General features: G+C 42.4%; 2 protein-coding genes across 2 annotated transcripts in view; one reads left to right on the forward strand and one right to left on the reverse strand.

Annotated features, from left to right (window-relative positions):
• The first annotated feature begins 12 nt into the window (after positions 1-12).
• Positions 13-4,789, forward strand: slc25a51b (solute carrier family 25 member 51b). The gene is made up of 2 exons (XM_008293126.1): positions 13-110; positions 2,119-4,789. Exon 2 carries the CDS (start codon positions 2,173-2,175, stop codon positions 3,106-3,108), a length of 936 nt encoding a protein of 311 aa, XP_008291348.1. The 5' UTR covers positions 13-110; positions 2,119-2,172; the 3' UTR covers positions 3,109-4,789.
• A 1,106-nt stretch (positions 4,790-5,895) lies between these two features.
• frmpd1b (FERM and PDZ domain containing 1b) overlaps positions 5,896-19,116 on the reverse strand; it is a 27,108-nt gene continuing 13,887 nt past the window's right edge. The window contains exons 6-17 of the mRNA XM_008293128.1: positions 18,014-18,059; positions 17,551-17,655; positions 17,255-17,350; positions 16,218-16,343; positions 15,921-16,040; positions 14,976-15,109; positions 13,230-13,356; positions 12,802-12,894; positions 12,505-12,687; positions 12,032-12,179; positions 10,784-11,752; positions 5,896-10,574 (exon numbers count right to left, since the gene is read on the reverse strand). Of these exons, the coding sequence (XP_008291350.1) occupies positions 7,996-10,574; positions 10,784-11,752; positions 12,032-12,179; positions 12,505-12,687; positions 12,802-12,894; positions 13,230-13,356; positions 14,976-15,109; positions 15,921-16,040; positions 16,218-16,343; positions 17,255-17,350; positions 17,551-17,655; positions 18,014-18,059 (4,726 nt within the window). The 3' untranslated portion in view covers positions 5,896-7,995. The remainder of the gene's footprint in view (positions 10,575-10,783; positions 11,753-12,031; positions 12,180-12,504; positions 12,688-12,801; positions 12,895-13,229; positions 13,357-14,975; positions 15,110-15,920; positions 16,041-16,217; positions 16,344-17,254; positions 17,351-17,550; positions 17,656-18,013; positions 18,060-19,116) is intronic.

Here is a 19,116-nt window from a genome sequence, read left to right on the forward strand (position 1 = left end):
CACCGCTGTCACCTGCTGGAGCTGCAGACACGACCTACAGTAGTGGCCCAATTACCCTGCAAAAACTGCTCTCTATCCAGGGATAGGGCAGCGACTGGTTTACACAGCAGGTAAATACCCATTTATGAGCCCAACGTATGTGTGACCAAAACTGTGAGACGTTCTTTTGCCTTTTGACATTCAGCGACTGTAAACGGAGCCTCCAACCAATCATCAATCAGGGCTTGTCCGTTTTGACTCTGATCATGCTAGCCACTTAGCATGCTAGGCAGCAAGTATTTGCTGTAGCGCGCAGTCAGTTATGTATGACGCCGTGTCACGTCTTCTTCCTTTAATCTTAAACACAAATTCAAATAACTGCTACAGCTGTTAGTAAAGGAAGCACAGCCACTAGCACTGTTGAGCTAGCTAACTTTGCTAGCCTGCCTAGCATTTCGATATCTGGCCGTTGAAGTAATCATGCTAACCCGTCTATGATCTGTTGCTCTTCATTGAGCTGCTCGCACAGTACGTGAAATAACAACTTCAATTCGTGGTAATTAAACTCAGGTGAGGTCTTTATGGGTGTATTAGCCTTTGGACTGACAACATGCTAGTACAGCAGACATGACACGACAAGTAAGTGAGTTACAAGGAGGTAGTGCATAGAGGGCGTGTTCGGCCAAGATTTCGTTATGGCACAATATCAGATTTCTCAATAGGATTGTTGTCTTCTTCAGAACTGTTGACTTAGTGAAATCAGCAGGGGATTTTCTAGTGTTTCATTATCTATGATGGGAAAACACCTATTCGTTGCATTACAAATGTGATTTAATTAAATTAATATACAGAACTATCAGGAGGAGAGAAGACAAATATCCAAAGTAGAATACCTAAGTCATTCTGAATGTTAAAATTATAAGGAAAACTTCATATATTCTGTCAGTAGTTACTCTCAGATTTTCTGAGTTGTTCCTATTTTATAAAGTGACTACCGTTGCCATGGAAATGCAGTTTAACTGAGGTGAGATGAGGTGCTTTCTTTTGAAATGTTTTGGAGGCCAATATCTCAGACTCAAAAGTGGACTAGCCAAACAAATGCACTTTAAACTCACGGATGTATTTAAGTTCCATGATGAGCTCGCATTTGTCAGTAGCCATGCGGCAATCTGGATTGTCACAGTGACCTGAAACTAAGGTAACCAGCTATATTTCAGTTGGTGTGCTGTGACCTCTAATGACCCAACAGCTTTGCCTCATCTCTCTCTTTCTTGGGCTATATTTAGATTATTTCTGGACAACTTGCATTATGCTCTAAATGGTTTTAGATACTAACTTTAATTTTTGCAGAAATGTATCTTGCTTTTATTTGAGAAAAAATGCACCTACTGTTATGTAAGGGCGTGCCAATAGATTATTTCATATATTAAAAAAAAAAAAGAAATCGTATTTAAGTGATCATGTAAAACAATCTTCATACGCGTAATGTACATGACACTAAAAGAGCTGGCTCATTAGCTGTGCTGGCCTTCTCCATGATTTGGCCCGCACTTATCAGTTTGTTGTTAAGTTGTGTAATAATGCTTATCAGTTGGCAGTTGGGGCAGCCAGGTTGTACAAGTTGAAACCGGGTTGCTAAGTTTAAACCAGTCAGTCTGCTTTTAAGTGTTTACTGAGAATAAGCCTTTTAATCTAGACAGAGGGCAATAAATAGCGTGTTTTTGAGAAAGGAAAAGAATTGCTTCAACACAGCTATTAACCAGATATGCAAAAATTAATGGCACTGCATTAATGCCTTACAGGTTGTAGATTTATGTATAGTTGTTTCATAAATTGTATAATTATTTTTAATGCATTTTAGTTTCATTGGATGGCAATCATTGTTTTGTTTTTTTAAATGTATTTTGTAGTAATTTTCCACTTTAGCTATTGTTTAAAAAATTGATATTTTCTTTCTACAGGTCCTTCTTTAATATAAGTTTATTTAGGTACATATTTCTATCATACCTTGTCAATAATTAAATTTTTGTTATAACATGTTTGGCAAAAATGTAATTGATAATATCATGTCTTGATATGAAAGGAGATAAAACAGTACATCTGGTCTCTTCTCTCTCTCATATGGTATGTATTTTACAGGCGAGTGCAGTGCTGATGTAATGCTGGAGGATCTGGCTGTGCACTGAGCCTTCCATGGCTGTTGCCACCATGGACTCTGAGTCAGCCCGGACACCTCAACCTCAGGCCACCCTGACAAAAAGAAGCCGTTCCCTGTTCCCTGCTGGGGCTCTGAGCGCCAAGCTGGGTCCTCAAGGGAAGCACTATGTCTGTGGTTCTATTGCAGCTTTTACCAATATTGTGGTTACCTTCCCCATCCAGAAGGTGTTGTTCCGCCAGCAGCTTCATGGTGTGTTGGCCACTGAGGCGGTGCGACAGCTCCAGAGGGATGGCCTGAGGAATCTGTATCGAGGCCTGCTGCCTCCGCTTCTCCAGAAAAGCACTACAGTGGCCATCATGTTTGGCCTGTATGAGGACTTCTCTAGAGTCTTACTAGACCGGGTTGGTAGCAGCGGTGTGCCAGAGCTGATCACGCGAAGCTTTGCTGCAGCATTGGCAGGAACTACTGAGGCCATCCTAACACCATTTGAGCGTGTGCAGACTCTCCTACAAGATCATCGGCACCACGAGCGCTTCAACAACACAGCCCACACTTTCCGGACACTTCTCACCGAGTATGGTGTCAGAGAATGCTACCGTGGCCTCATGCCTATACTGCTGCGTAATGGCCCTAGTAATGTTCTCTTCTTCGGGCTCAGGGGGCCCATTAAAGAGCAGCTCCCCGAAGCTACTAGCAGGGTTGGTCACTTGGTTAACGATTTTGTCTGTGGAGGGGTGTTGGGAGCGGGCCTTGGCATTATGTTCTACCCATTAAATGTGGTAAAATCACGGGCTCAGTCTCAGGTTGGCGGAGCCTTCCAGCCTTGCAGGCAGGTGCTGTTAACAGTGTGGAGAGAGCGAGGTGGCAGCCTGGCCAAGCTCTTCAGAGGGGCCCACCTCAACTACCACCGCTCACTTCTGTCCTGGGGGATCATCAATGCCACCTACGAGCTGCTCCTCAAGCTCATCTGAGAAGCGGAGCGGAGAGGTGGAAATAGAAATGTAGAGTGAAAGAGAAAGTATTTAACAGGAAAAACCTGTATGGAGAAATAGAGCCAGTTTGAAGAGAGAAATCGTAAAGTAAAGCCGTTGCACTTGCTGTCTGGCACTGGTAGTGGGACAGAGATTCCATGACTGAAAGATAGCGGTGAAGTTGCACTTCTGACGGGGGCCAACAGTCAGTGTAAGATAACCATATGCCATTGTTACTTTTCACTGTTGTCAAAGTGTTAAAAAATAAGACACACTTTAGCCTATACAAAACTTGTGCCAGGGTCCAACTGAAATGACCGCGTTTGCTCTGTGTACAAAAAACTGAAAGGAGCAAATGGACCTCCAATGCTTTTTTTCCCCCCCACAGTTAAAGCGAAAGTTACCTGACTGGATTTGCTGTTTTGTAGGAGAAGCTGTTTCTTTGTATGTGCTGTGTGCTGTGGTGTTTTGAAGACAGTCCATCTGTTTGTTTGACCAAGAGCATGTCCTCTGTGAAGCTAAATTCTGCCACTTTTGTGCTTTTGAAATGCCCAAAGAATTACTGTCAAGGAGATGCTTAAAAACTCTTGGCCACTTTATTCCTGCTCGCTCTCCACCAATTCAGAGTATAAGAGATCAGAAGACTAATGCCTAAGAAATAGCTGAAATCAGTATCTGTGATACCCATATTCTTCAAAATGCCATCAAAACATAGGAAAGTAACATGATGGGCATTTTCTATTTCACACATGATTTATCTATGTGAAATGTTTTGATAAATAATGTTTGTCTTGATCTATTTCCTGAAGTGCTACTGGCAGGGTGTATTGGTTTCAACTGTGATTGAATTTTGACAAGTGCCCATTGATTTATATGTCAGTAAAACATAACTACACCCAGATCTTGTCCATTTTGTAAAGTTATTGGAAGAGAGAAATCCTGTATTTAATTTTAGTTTCTGTTGGAAGAAATCATGAACTGTTGTTGCATTATTAATTGTTGAACTCCTCCTCTTTTGTTGATGGTAAAGCAAAGTGCTCCTCAGTTTTTGTTTTTCTTTTTATAAACTTACTCTGTTTTATTTTATTCATGTATCTCCCTCCTTTTGCTCCCACTTTGATATTTCCTTTCCTCACGCTTGCGCTCCTCTCTGTCTGTAACATCTGTTGACATAATGGGCTCAGATTTCAAGCTTGAGTAGATGCAGTCACCATGCTGCAGCTCTTGCCGGGTACGACAGCCCGAAGAGGAAAGGCATGCTGCTTGGACACTTGAGAGAGGCTACAGAGTAATAGTACTCAGAGAAGACAGGGGCAGAGGGTAATGTTCAGTGGCACAAAAAGCTCAAGCTGCCATGTAAATGGATCACTTGGCCTATTTCTTCAATTCTCTTCATTTTGACTGTCCACAGTGTACCATATTTCATGAGATGTTTTTCAGTATTTTCTAGGATTTCCTCTTCGAAAGTAAGACTTTGTATTTCAAAGTGGGACACCCTTGCTGATGTTAAATGCTGTTTATTACTTTCCTGAAGCACAAGCCACAAGCTCTCTATTAAAATGTCAAATTAACAGTTGCAACTAAATTAAATGTTTAAAATCAATCCGCTATATATGCTGACAGTGAGTAAGTGTGTTATGTGGGAGATTTATGGGGGAAAATACAATATGAGATCATGAGATGATTGTCACGTTTTCTTGAAGAGTAAACTTTACTCACCCAGAAAGATGACAAATGGTGTTTTACTTATGTAATAGACTTACCCATACATCACGGAACCATATGATTTGTGTGTTTTCTGACCTCTGTGCCAGTTGTCTGTATCCAAGTCATGCAATAATAATGTCTCATCTGTCGGACCTGCCCCTTCCCAAATATGCTCTGTAATCCCTTCTTTGTAATCAGTCACACAAACAGCATCACCCAACAATGACGTATTGTAGACCAGATGAACAGACTAAACACTCGTTCATAATGAAGGATGGAGACAACACTTATGCAGACTGAGTGCAGTTTAACACCTCCGTCTGCATTTATTACATTTTCTAGATTTGATTATAGAAATAGCTCCAGCAGCAGGGCCTCACTGTCAGACCATGTTTTTGTATGCATGGGGCAGTGCACAGTGCTACTTCACTTTCTAGATTACTGTGTCAAGAAGTCAGACTGCAGATAATGATCAGATTAAGGACAATCTGACATGGGGACTTTGGATCAGGGAGGGTTTAGTCGCTGTAGTTACAAAGCCTCTCAGCTCTCTGTTTCTTTGCACCCTAACAAGTGTCTCTCTGTCACCAAGGATGAAATCTTACATTTTTAGATTCAAATTCATTATTCAAGAATCTCACTTAATAATAGTAGTGGAAGTGTTGTTCTTATTCAGCTTAGCTGCCTGTGTATTAATAATTCAGAGGCATTACAAGTACCAAATGAGAGAAAGCAAAAGTAGAGCGGAAAAAGGGGGCCTCAGTGCTGAATACATAGATTAACACATTGCCTTCTTGGAAGTGTAGCAAGTCAACATTAAGACAGAAATCCCACAGTAATCCTCATTAACTGCATTAGTCGTGCAGAATGGTACAAATAGCCCAGCCAGGTGAGGTTCATTTTCATTCTCTGATGTTTTCAAAGGATTTTAGGTCTGAATGGGAGCTCAGTCAGAAAGTTTTATGATGTAATAAATAGGACTCCATATTTCTGGATTGAACTTTTGTGACCTGGCTGTTTGTGCATAAAATTGGACACACTTAACAATTCTAGCAGACAAAGAAATTTAAACACGCATTGTTAAGGTCAGTGTGTCATTTATTCCAAAACAATACATTTCTTGGTACATTGACTTCATTGTAACGTGGATACGGAAAAGTGACTGCTTATGTAGAAACACAATGTTCTCTCTGAATATGAAATGCTGTTCATACAAGTTTACCATACAGGAAGAAGTTGATGACACAGGCACTCTCTACTGTTTTAGCCTGCCTGATGAACCACAGGAGACACTCCTGAGACGTGACCAGATGTTTTGATGTTAGTGCTGTGATGGACACTGCTACCGGACATTACCTCCATGGCAATTGGAAGCTCAGGCAAGAGACCTACCCATTTTTATTTTATTTATTTTGTTAAATATAGCCACCTAGACAAAATTTCCCTCAGTCATCAATTTGTAAGATTAAATACACAGCCTATCTCCTTGCGCCTGTCTCTGAACTCTAAAGCTGTCTTTATTTCAGCTAATCCCCTTATCATATTTGTATAAGCAACTGCTGACTGATTTGGCTTAATTACCTTCCTGTTGTCATAGGTGGCTCAAGTAAATCCTTCAAATCGGATGGCTCATCAAATGAGCTGGCATCATGTGATATGGACGATCTGACTAGTGAACACTGTACATCAGCAAACTGATCGAGCAATGTAATCCTTGTACTGACAATTCACAGACATCAGTATAGACAGGAGTCTTAATATTGACAAATGCTAATGCCATGCAACCTTGCAAAACGTTGCAATCCATAATGCAGAATTTTTTTTTTTTTTCTGAAACAAGACAAAAGCCAACATTCCAAACAAAGAAAGCACCCATTATATTCAAACAAACATAATGCAGCTATTGTTGTTTTTAATGTTAGCACAAAAAACATAAATATAGTATGCAGGGGTTGAGGAGTTTATGTTTGCATAGCCATAAACTAAGGTAGGGACAGAATAGGACACAGAGATATACATGTATATCTACAGTTCTGACCCCAGCATACAGCAGTCAGTCCATCCGTCAGTCAGCATGTTATTAATAAAATGGTGAGTGCCAAAAGAGGAAACCATAGCAGGGAACAGTTGTGGCTCAGTGTTTTAAGACTTTGGATCTTTGCTACATCTGGACAGAGTTTAACAGTCACCCTTGTGCCTAGTTAAAAATATTTTTTAACTACATAAACATTTTAACCCTGTTTTGCTGCCTGGGCCCCACCCACACATTCCCAGAAAATATATATGTATGTGTCCTTTGGATGAAAACTAGATTAATGTTATAATACTGCATACGTTTGGGTAATGGGAGTATTTCCAAGAAGCATTCACTCAGAGTCAGTTTGAACAGGGAAGGGGTAGAAAAAACACTTTACACAAGGGTATGTGTCTCGTAAAAAGGTGCAATCTGTAACAGTCAAAAGTGCTCTCCCTGCTGTGTAATGGTATAGTTTTGTATCCCATTTAAATGTGACTGTAATGTTGAAAAACTAAATCCTTAAAAAGGTGCAAACGCTGCACATATAAAACAAATCAGTCAATTACTATATTTTGCACATGATAAAGTCTGTTTTCTGTATTTTGTCAGTATACGCACTGTAATAATAATAATAATAAACTTGAAAAATGACAATTTACAGATTACACCTTGTGGAGTGGAGAAATCTTTAAAGCAGCAAAAGATAACATAATACTGTCTCAAAGAGAAGGAAAAATAAAAATTCCAGTGACATCCATAGTTTTTTTTTTTCCTCACCAAAGACCTGAACATCACAGATCATGGTGCAAATATTGTAAAAATAAATACATAAATACATACATGGGTTATCCATCCTTACATACATACACATATTGTATCATAAAATAAGAGAATTATAAGATAATTATAAAATTCGTATGTACAAATGCATAGTCCATATGCGTCCAAAGAGAGGCCGAGCAATTAAATTTCCTCTCATCGTCTAGTGTTATGTTTGGTGTATGTGTTTCCATGTGGGTACGTGTAGTGTGGGTATGTGTGTGCTGTGGTGTGCATGGCACTTACTGCACAAAAGCACAGGAGTTACACACCAGATAGCTCTGTGCTGTTTCCTCTTGTCCCACCTCGAGTCAGTGGGTTATTAGTGGTTAAAAGTTCACAGGTCAAAAGTTGAGAGGTACGTGGCCAGGTGTGTCCGAGGGATCTAGTGTGCGTGTCCGGAAGAGCTGTGTGAGTGCGAATACAGAAGAGATGAGCACAGTGCAGCGTTTGGCAAGTAGCCTCACCCCGTCACCCTCCCCCTGACCCTGTCCAGACCCAGTGAGGCCCGCAGTTTTACTCCCGATTCCACCACCAGTTCCAGCTGTCTCAACGGCCCCAACAAACTCTCGGTACAGACTCACTATCTCCCTTAGCTTGTCCATGGCCTCCTGGCCGTCATCATCCTCATCCCTGTTGAGCAGACTTGCGTTATGGCAGACATCACAACCAGGGCAGGAGTTTGTTCGCAAGCAGGCTGCTGACAACTGAACCAGGGCGCTGAAGCTGTTTGACAAAGAACGTAGAGCTTCATCGGGTGCCCAGCCTACACGTGTGGCCCGCTGACACCCCGATGCCAATCGTCGAGCCTCTGCTTGGAGAAGACTCCTTTCAGCCTCTGTCAGCGTGGAAGGGCTTGTCCCAGTACAACTTAGGCTTTGGGCTGGGGTAGTGCTGTCGTCAGTTCCATTGTGATTTAGGTCAGGCTCTCCTTTTATGCCTGTGCTACCCTGCTTTAACTCTTGTGATGATGTTTGTTGTGTTTGCTCAAGTGGTCCTCTCTCTAAGACAAGAAGAAGTTGATCTATATCTTGCCGAAGAGAGGCAAAGCCTCCCCTCAGCCCACCATAATTCTTGTTGGTAAGTGAACGAAGGGGACCACCTACTGAAGTTGTAGGAGAAGCTGGACGTGAAACTAGAGGACTGAGTTCAGAGGAGGCAGTGGAGAAAGTAGACAGTGGGCGTGGGTTGTCCCGCAGCAAGGACAAAATGTTGGGTTTTGGTGATGGTGTTGTTGGAGAAGGGACAGGTGCGGGTCGTGCAGGTTTGGGGCGTATTCGGCGGGAAAACTCATAAACAGTAAGCTCCTCGTCAAAGCTGACACCATCCTCTGTGTCTCCACTGAAACAATTGGCGTAAACAGTGCGGCAGCCACAAGCTTCCCGGTGTTGCTGTGGAGGAGTAGTGTCAGCAAGTGAGGAGGTTGGTGAGTCACCTCCAATTTGCATATCAGACACACCTCCTAACCCTACTGCTGAATGAGGTCTTGACTGCGGCTGCTCTGATGAAACACTGCCACTAAGTACACTATTTTCTCTAAAACTAAGATTAGGGTGTGAGCCATTTGTGCCATTGGCGTTCTTCATGTGTGAGGTCACTTCCTGGGCCTCTTTTATGGTTGCTATGACAACCTCAGCTCCATCCTCTAAAATGTTCCCTTTACTTCCTGAATTTGAGATCCCCGTCTCTTTGTCCTTGACAGGAGTTTTGTTTAAGTCTGATAAACCACTGGCTACAGACAAACCAGAGCCAAATCCAGATGTGTCCCCATTGATGGAGCTAGTGGAGGGATAGTCAAGAGTTCCTAGAATCTCCTGTGACCGGGTCATGTACCAAGGCAGAGCCTGAATCTTCCCTCTTAGAGCAGAGGCTGGTAGTCTGCCTCCCAGGCTGGAGGAGCTGGTTCTCAGGTCAGACCCAGAACCAGATCTTCCAGGTTCTCTGCCTTCCAGGCCTCCGACACCTTGAGAGTTGGTTGAGGTGAGGGAGGTGGTAAGAGTGAGTGGTGCATCTGTATTTTTAGGTGATAGGCTCTCATGGCTCAGAGAAACCCTCCTAGGTCCTGACTGGATGTTGCCATTGCGGCTGCTCCAAGGGTGGATTCCATTTGGTGGACTGACGGTATCCTTAAAGATCCCTTTGCCTGGATCAGTAGGTGAGACAGGAGAGCTAGCAGGTAGTGATAAGGGGTGAAGATTGGTGGGAGAAGTGGGTTTGGGAGGCACCGGAGGGGGAATAGCTAACTTGGTACCTGAATTTGAGTGAGGGATATGGGGTAGGCTTGGCTTTTTTGTTAGTAAGTCATTCACATTGCTTTTCCCCTCAACGTTAGGAGTTTCCTTTTCATCTGCAATGTTTGTTTTGTCTTTGGAAACAACATGTGCTCCATTTTCACGTGGAAGATCCTTATTCGGTTTTGGGCTGTTTTCTTGCCTTTTTGTCTTTTCCTCAGCTTGTGTAGTTGTGATGGGAAGTGGCTGCTTGCTGCACCGCACTGCTGTGATCAAAGACGATGACAGAGGCAATCCACCCGAAGTAACAGACTTAAACTCCATGGTGTCTGGCTCCATTTCCAGGAGTTCAGAAGATAAACGTCCAGAGGCATCCCCATTGCATTGGGCGTATGATCTCCCATGCTGGGGGGACTTGGGAGGAATGATCTGAGGTTTGGGAGGCAGCTGGGGCTTTGGTGCCAATGGTGGTTTGATCTTAACTTCAGGCTTCTGGGATGGCTTTGGAGGACTGGGTTGCTGGCTGACTAGTTGATTTAAGGGGCTTTTAGGTGTTACTGTTTCCTTCTTGATTTTACTGGACTGGGCTTTATTAGCAAGTGGGGATGACGGTTCTTTCCTTGGCACAGCTGGAAGACCATTCCAGGTTCCACTCAGACGATTAGCATTTCGCCGATCAGCCAGCTCAGCGTCTGTGAGAAACAGGGAAATCAAAAGAAAAGAGAAATCCATCAATGGACTAAGCTACCTCTTTTAATCCAATGTTTAAGTATTGTCACATGTTGCTGTTACTTAAAAAAAACTAATATGCTACCTCAGACAATGGACTAACACAAAAGAGTGACAAGGATAAACTGTCTTGTTCATCTGCAAATTGCTATTCAAAATGCTTTATACAAACCTGATAGATCAGGGACTGGTGGAGTAAATCTCTCCTGTGCATCAAAAAACTCATCCTCAGACTCTGAAACATTGTCTTTGACCAAAAGAGCTGGTTTGGGGTTGGGAGACGGTGTCAGAAATAGACCCTCTTCGTCTTTAGACAGACGGTGCTCTGCGTGTCCTGCTTTGTTCCCAGGAATCGAACTTGTCCTTACTGGGACTTTGGGAGGGATCTTTTTCTTCTTTTTAATAGGGGATCTTTGAAAGGGCATGCTGTCAATCATTCTCAAGTCTCTTGAACTAGGGATTTTAGAAATGCGTCTAAGTCCAACCAGTCCCTGTTCTTCCTCCTCGTCATCATCATCGTCATCATCACTAGTAGCCTCAGGCGGGCTGGGTAGGAAATCAGCCTTGGAGAGATCAGCAAAACAAAGACAAGAGTTGTCGTTGCCACGGTAATTGAGATTGGTGGGTCGCAGGGGCCCTTGGTGCCGTTTTGGCTCCAGGAGGTAGGGGTGGTGAACATCCAAGCTTGGAAGATCCTCGGCTGTGCGTGGTCCACGAAGAGCATCCAGGCGAGATGAGGCTTTGGCGGCAGCACTGCTCTCCTCCAGGGCAGCGCTCAGGGAGCCACTGGACAAGCTGGAAAAGCTGCTGGTGACCCGAGGGTCAGTGTGGTACCAGGTGGTCTCCAGGTTCATTTCTTCATCCATGACACTGAATTTACGCAGACCACATCCTGTTGCCCCTCCTTCCTCTTCACTCTCATTTTCCTTACCTTCTGTTGTCACTATTATCTTCACTTCCTGTTTGCCTTTGTGCTCCTCCCTCTCTTTTCTCTCTTCTTCTCTCCTCTTTTCTTCCTCCTCTCTCCTCCTTTCCTCCCAGTCCTGACTTGCTGGATCTGGACGTTTGTAATTCTGAGAATCCATTGGGTCATCCTCATCTGTTGAGTCATCTGAGTCACTGCAGCAGCGAGACACATAACCTAATAACACCAGGAAAAAACAGAAACACCAGACAAGCATAGCAAAGAATGAGTTAGTGCTTTGGCATGACAGAATGATGTTTAATTCTGATAGTATAATATGGCAGTCTTTTCTATCCGTACCCGTACTGGCTGGTGACATACATCAACATGTGATGTGAAAAATGTCTATCAAAAGGCCAAAGCCAGAAAGTGATTGTTTTAAGTGAAACAGTTTTTGCTCACTTGATAGGGATTCATAGCACACGCCTTCTATTACGGCGAACCTCCCACACACACCTTCTTCAGCAGGAATCCGGTGCACCCTCACTTTTGGGCGCCCCAGACGGAAGACATTAACACTGGGATCCACCAGGAGTTTGCAGTAGCCTCCCAGCAGACACCCTAAGTCTTTGGCTGCCAGAGAGTCCATCAGTAAGGCAAATGGCTGAGAAAGGGAGGGCAATACAGAAGATAAGGTAAAGCAGTAGTGATTAAAGCCAAAGGGTAAGGGGGGAAAAGGCGAAGGAAGTGGGAGAAAGAGGAAGATATGGTCACCTTTGAGTCAGTGAATTAGCATTGTATAGTTACCACACACTCCCTCAGGCTGCATATTGTTGTATGTTGTATGTGTGTTGGCGGAAGAATGGCTGACCTATATTTACTCTCACATGATCTGTGGTGCGACTATAGTGTGTTGAGTGGATACCCATTTGTGTCAACAGAGCCTAGTATCTCGATAAATGTGTCTGTGCATCCTGTGCCTTCCATACCTTCATGTCATGCAGTGAGATGCGCAGTAGGCTGACTTTGTCCGACTCCGAGAGCAGCTCCACTCGGCTGATGCTGCTGAACTCGACCAGTGTAGAGATCACATTAAGCTTGTGGTTTATGACCTGGCTCATTCCATACTTGGCTCCCACAAGCAAGCTGACCAGCACTTCCCTGTCCTGAAGCTGAGTGCAGGTGAAAGAAGAAAATGTGAAAGATGAAAGAAAATACAAAAGAATAGTAAATGAAGTGTACGCTTAAATGGACCTACCACACTACATAAGGCTCTTAACCCTTACCATCATTGTAGCTGTGTAGGAACGACCTCCATATGAGATGAGCTCTCCCAGCTGAGTGAGGTAGGCCAACCGAGCCTGACTGGCAGATATTACCTATGACAACATAGTAGACATGGAAGAAGATAGGAGAGTTGCAGAGATAGCAGAAAACTTGGAGGAATGTTCAAAAATATACTTTAGTCATATCCCCAGCAACATTACCCAAGGCCCAGACCTACTGTTCCTCTTTTATGTAATTACCTTCCCACCCACCATCAATCTTTCTCCCAACCTGCTGTCACTCCATGTCTCACTTTAAACCTCGGGGAGATTAGCAGACGCTGTAAGTGTCAGCTAAAAAGTACCCCAAAGCCACTACTAAACTCTCACTATCTGTCTCTTTACGCCTGTCAATGCTTCGTTCCACTCATCCATCAATCTGCGGCTACCTTCTGGCGTGGCTCGAGCAGGGACTGGATCTTTTTGAGGTGGTAGCTGATGGCTTTCCTCAGGTCCTTCTCCCTCATGTTGCTCAGTAGTGTGGGAGAGATGAAGCTGTCCAGACCAAACTCCTTTCTGCAAACAGCAAATGCACAGAGGAATGAAAATCACTCTGTACTTACGGAAGAACTCTGTCATCTCTGTGGCTGCTGAAACTGGACCACAGTGTCCACATTGTGCAGCTTAGTTCACTGAATACTGACAAAATATTGTTGCAGCATTTAAAAACAAAAGGGAGCTTCGAACTCAGAAAAAAGTGCAATTGTAGGTCAAAACATACAGTATGACAAAAGTAATAACCAGATACCAAGTTCCAAAGAATCTGTTACAGACATTTCAACGATACTTGGTCTTTCTCATGGCAAATGACCGGTTCTGAGCAGGACGTATAATGTTTTCACTTCATTGAATTGGGCTACTTTAAATGGTTTGCCTCAGCTTTATTTGTATTCTCGTTTGATATATCTATTTGCATGCAAAATATATTCTTAGCTACGCATAAAAATCAATATTTCAAATGAAATAATTTATTTATCCCTAAATTGTAGCAAACGAACAGTAAACTGATGCCAGCATGCTACCACATACACAAAATCACACACACAACATGCTATAATAGTCTCTGCTGTGGTTTCTGGTCTGGTAAATGGTCTGCACTTACAGTGTGTTTCTCATTCACCCATTCACACACACATTCATACACCAATGGTGAGCTGCCATGCAAGGTGCTGCCTGCCATTGGGACAAACCCTATGATCAGAGCACAACCCACTCTACCACCTGAGCCACAGCCGTCCTGGTCTGGTTGTCTTAACTTTTGTACTACAATATTATTCATTTTACTCTGTCCCTGTATATGCTAATTACAAAATCACCTCTCTGCTGTATACTAGTATTTACCACAACAATTTGTACAGCACTGCACACTTTTAACATTTAGTTATTATTTATGTCACCACAATTTATAATGCGTAGCTTTTTGAATTTCCCTCACGAACAATTAAAGGATTTATCTGTCTATCTGGTTTTGTCATACAGACCTAGTAACCCTGACACCAAACAGTGTTATATGCATTACATTACATCACTTTGCATGTAATGGAAAAGATATACTAAACAATATTTCAAATAATCCTTTTCAGGTCTTATCTCCATGGTAATTAGCAGCACTTACAGTAAGTAGCTTTAACTTCCAAAAAAATAAATAAATAAATAAATAAAGTTATTACAAGATTTACTAAAACACACACTAAAAAAGCAACACTGTAATATTGTATTTTTAACACACCTGCCACAAGGTAAACTGGCATATTTTAAATGACCCTTCATCTGCCTACATCTACAGAACACAGAGGAATTTATAACTGACCTGGTGTACCTTAGCATGTTAATGTATGAGGTGGTTCTTTAGGAAATGGGTTTATGCATACATGTTTGTGTGTACTTTGAGACACTTCCACACACAGGTAATAGGACAAAAACACATTGCTGTTCACACAACATTTTCCATCACATTAATAGATTAGGTATTTAGAGAGCAGCCTCATCCCAGACAAATCACAATAATTGCAGCAGCAGAAAAAAAACTCCAAACCCCTACATCAACAATATTACGCTAAACCTTTAATGACAAGCGCAGCACCCAGAGGCATCCTTCCAGCGTGACCCTAAAATAACACACACACATGACTCACGTAATACTCTTGATAGAGGCCCTGGTCTGTCCACAACTATCTAGCCTCTCGTGCATGTGCAGGGCAGCCAGGCGGAGTGCAGTGTTGCACTTCATCTCTACTGCAAAACGCTCCTGTAGCACGTCTCCAACACTCTGTAAACAAACACAATCACAGTGTCACACAGACATGACAAATGCAAACACACATTTCAGAAAACTGAAAAGCGCGATCGTCTTTGTATTTACTTGTACAATCCCCCAACATGCACTTTATGTCAGACATTGGAAAATACACAACTCTTGAGCGTATTTAAGTCAACCAAGTGGGAACCCCAAACTGTCAGCAAAAAACAAACACAGCAGGAAGTCAAGATTACTTTTAAAACAATAATCAACGTGACATAAGCAGCACTCCCATGGCTTTACTGTGCAACAAAAACATGCAAAGACTGTGTGAGTACTTTGAGGTTTTTCATGCAGGGTTAGAATCCACTCTCAGAGCTGAGCTTCATCAAAGTCAGTATCTGTCTGGTACATACAAGGGATGGCCAAGTTTACTATTGACTCAAAGAACCGCAAATTGCTAACAAGGCCACAGCATAAAATTATATGAGATTAGGCGAGTTTTGAACTAATATCAGAAAGAAACAAGGAGCAGCTGCATGTTAACTTCAAATATGACTCACGTTGACTTTGATACTCGCACTATTTTTGTTATTTATTTTGGCCCAGGTTTAAAGCACACTCGATGAAATTGCCAGATCAACGTCCACCCAAACATCTAATATACAACCACAAGTCTGCAATCTATTTTTTTTCTTCCTATATGTGCATTTAGGCTTGTTTTTTTGTGCATGGGAGAAAGGAGCTCGTGTCTGACTGTGAAACTCAAAGCGGAGGTCTTTCAGATGGACAAAGACCAGTATAAAACTGTGCTGCAGATATGAAATGTGGCTTCTCTGACCTGTAAAAAGAGGTACTCAAAGGCAGAGGGGTCATCCTGCAGCATGTCCACGGGGTCTCTGGGGATGAAACAAACCCTGAACAGACATCTGTAATCATGGGAGTCTTTTTTCTGCACCACCTGGTGAAGACAAAAGATAGAGGTGTAAACATGTAGAAATCTTAGCTGGAGTGATTTGTCTCATCAGTGGGTCCAGTTTGACTGCATCACTTGAAAGTTCTGTTAGATTACTCTTAAATAAAGCCATCCACAGCTATTATATGTTTGTGTGCAGCTTTATCTGTTGTTTTCCTTCACCTTCTGTATGAGCTCATCTTCATGCAGTAGCAGTAGTTTGGTGATGCTGTACTGTTGCTCTAGCACCAGGGCAAAGTACTCAATGGCCCGGATGGACAGTTTATCCTTCAGAGTCAGGACAATGTCCTGGAATGATGAAAAAACAACAGTTCAGGCCTCTTAGACAAACATGTTTCATCCCAGTCTGCTGATGGCAGATGGACACATCTGACCCCCCCCCCCCCCCCCAGCCCTCCTTTAGCAGGGGAATACAAACTGAAATACAAATACAAAATCTGTTATAACAATAATCATGCATTCATAAAGGCAACAACAGACATCCTATTAGTTTGCTGTCTCATTATGCTAATTATACAGAGTGCACTTTCTGTCTGCCAACAAGACTTTGAAGAATATATGGAGAATTATTCAGCTTATGCCCTCTCAACAGTTACTCTCACTGTATAATGGCCCTGAATCACCATACAGTCTTTGCCTCACTTTTAAATGTTTTATAACCTCCTCCTCCAGACACAATATTATTTTTTAATGTATTATTCTATCATTAAGAACAGCAACAACAGCTACAGCCTACCCACACTCTGACACCTTTGGGGCAATTCCACCATGAATTGCAGTGTGCTTAATTGCAAACTACACCCACTCATTTCTAGGAAGGCTCATGCTTGGTCTCATGACGCTCGTGAGAAACTGAGGGGGCTTGTGATCGGATCTTCTGAGGATATTATGATAGCTATCAGAAATAATATGTAAGTATATTCAGCTTATTCAGCTCTGTATACACCAGGGAATGCAAGAGAAGAATGGTTTCATGTCATTGGCCTTCATACAAACACAATGGTATTGATGTAGCCATGTCTTGGGCCAGTGATGTGCATCATATAACTATTCATCTCCCACTGCAAGTGAACATGTAGTGTCACTGTTGTGGCCTTTTAAATTTTGAAATCAAAATTCTGACCTTTTGCTACAGGCCACAGAGAGCTTCAAATACTCTCCTTGTAAATCTTTCTAACTGCCCCGAGTCGAACACATACCTTGACAGTGGTATTATTGTCGAACTTGAAAGCCTTGGTCTGTCCATTCTCTAAATAGACTTTTAGGACGTTGGGCAGGAAGAGAAGAGAGTTTCCCTGGTAGAGAGACGTTAGAGGTGTGATTAGATGAGATCAACATCAAATGAGAAAAGATAAAATAGGAAAAAGGCTGCCTGACAGCTTAGAAGATAAGACCAAATAAAGAATATTCAAAAACTGTGATAGATCCAGAAATGAAAGTAATTCATCAGAGGCTAACAGCAGCCTTCCTCCTACATCAGATAAGATTTTCCCACCTGAGTGTGCCCATTGACCACCACCTCCTCCGCAAAGCGCACTTTAACTGGATTACTCCTCAGACGAGCTCTCTTCTCTGCTGACATAATGGATGACTTGGGATTCTGCAACACACCGACACATCGCTGTCATTGCTGTATGTCAAATTTGGACCGTGAACTAAAACACACAAACTCAATACAGTGCAGTGACACAATTAATTCTGAGATCAACAAACTCTGACATGCAAACAGCCTCAGATATACTGTAAGGGTTTGACACGCACATGTTTACATTCACGCATCACGATGCAATGTGAAGCAATTTAAAGGCAGTTAATCCTGTCAGAAAGATGCAAACCTACTGCCATGTGCTTTAAAACACACAGACAGCTTATGTTTAAATCAAGGATGGTGCAATGTGCAAATGTGTATGTGTGTGTTCGTGTTGAAGGGAGGTCATCAATGTCTTCTTTGTACTCACTGTCATGTGTCGAAGGATAGTCACATTGATGCAATCCTCCAAGTCCCTGGGGAGAAGGGGGGGAAAAAATGCCCATTTGAACACAACACATGCATCGTAGAGAGAAAGAGAGATCATTATCTTTGTGTCCAGCTGTCAAGTAAGCATTTTCTCCACTGACCCTTGCCCCTAACTTGTTAAGCCTTTCACAAGCACACACTCACACATGAATCATCCAACGCTCAGAAATTCACTCCAGAAAACATCTATGACAGAGCATTTAGTCACCGAATGGACCAGATGCACTGGTTTCAGTAACTTTCTGAGTTCTCACAGTCCCAAAAATGCAGATACATAAGTAGATAGATGGCTGAAAATTTGAAAGAAAAAAACACAACATATGTAGACACCACCAGATGTCCAGTTGGTTCAGATTTTTTATACCAAGATGGCAAGAGGAAAAGATTTAAGTGGCTTTGAAACAGGGTTCATTGCTGGGGAGCGGATGGCAGGAGCTTCAGTCACAATGACTGCTTAGCTGGATAGTGTTTTTAATAGGAAAAATAAGTAAAGTGGTATCTGCATTTAGATCTATGTCAAAGATGTCAGAAAAGAGAAAATACATAGTAAATGACTGTGTTGCTCGTGCATGAATATTCAAGGAAAAACAGAATCTCTTCCTCAGGTGACTAAGAATAAAAATGCAGCATTGTGATCAGGCTGTCAGCATCAACAATCCATCAACAATCACACAGAGAGGGATGTTGTAGTAGTGTTGCTGTGCAAAAAGCATGCATTCGATGAATGCACATGTAGTGGTGAAAAAACTAGAGGCACTGGTCTATAGAGATGTAGAAAAAAAACGCGTTGTTGTTAGACGAGGGTTCTTTTACTATGATCTCGACAAACGGATGAGTGCATATGTGGCATTCACCAAAAGAACAGCACATGCCTGAAACCTTGATCCCTGCAGTGAGAGAATATGGTGGTTCTGTTATGCTGTGAGGGGCATTATTTATTTATTTTTTGTTTGGCATGATTTGGGTGCAAGTCAATACAAAGTTGTTCTAAATGATCACATTTCATATCCTATGATGAAAATGTATCCTGATGGGAGTGGTCTC

The sequence above is a fragment of the Stegastes partitus genome, unplaced genomic scaffold (assembly GCF_000690725.1).
Source record: "Stegastes partitus isolate 25-593 unplaced genomic scaffold, Stegastes_partitus-1.0.2 Scaffold860, whole genome shotgun sequence".
In the NCBI taxonomy this organism is placed as follows: Eukaryota; Metazoa; Chordata; class Actinopteri; family Pomacentridae; genus Stegastes; species Stegastes partitus.

What these genes read in the sequence shown, in the direction of transcription:
- slc25a51b (XM_008293126.1), top strand. Translation starts at nt 2,173, where the DNA reads ATGGCTGTTGCCACCATGGACTCTGAGTCAGCCCGGACACCTCAACCT.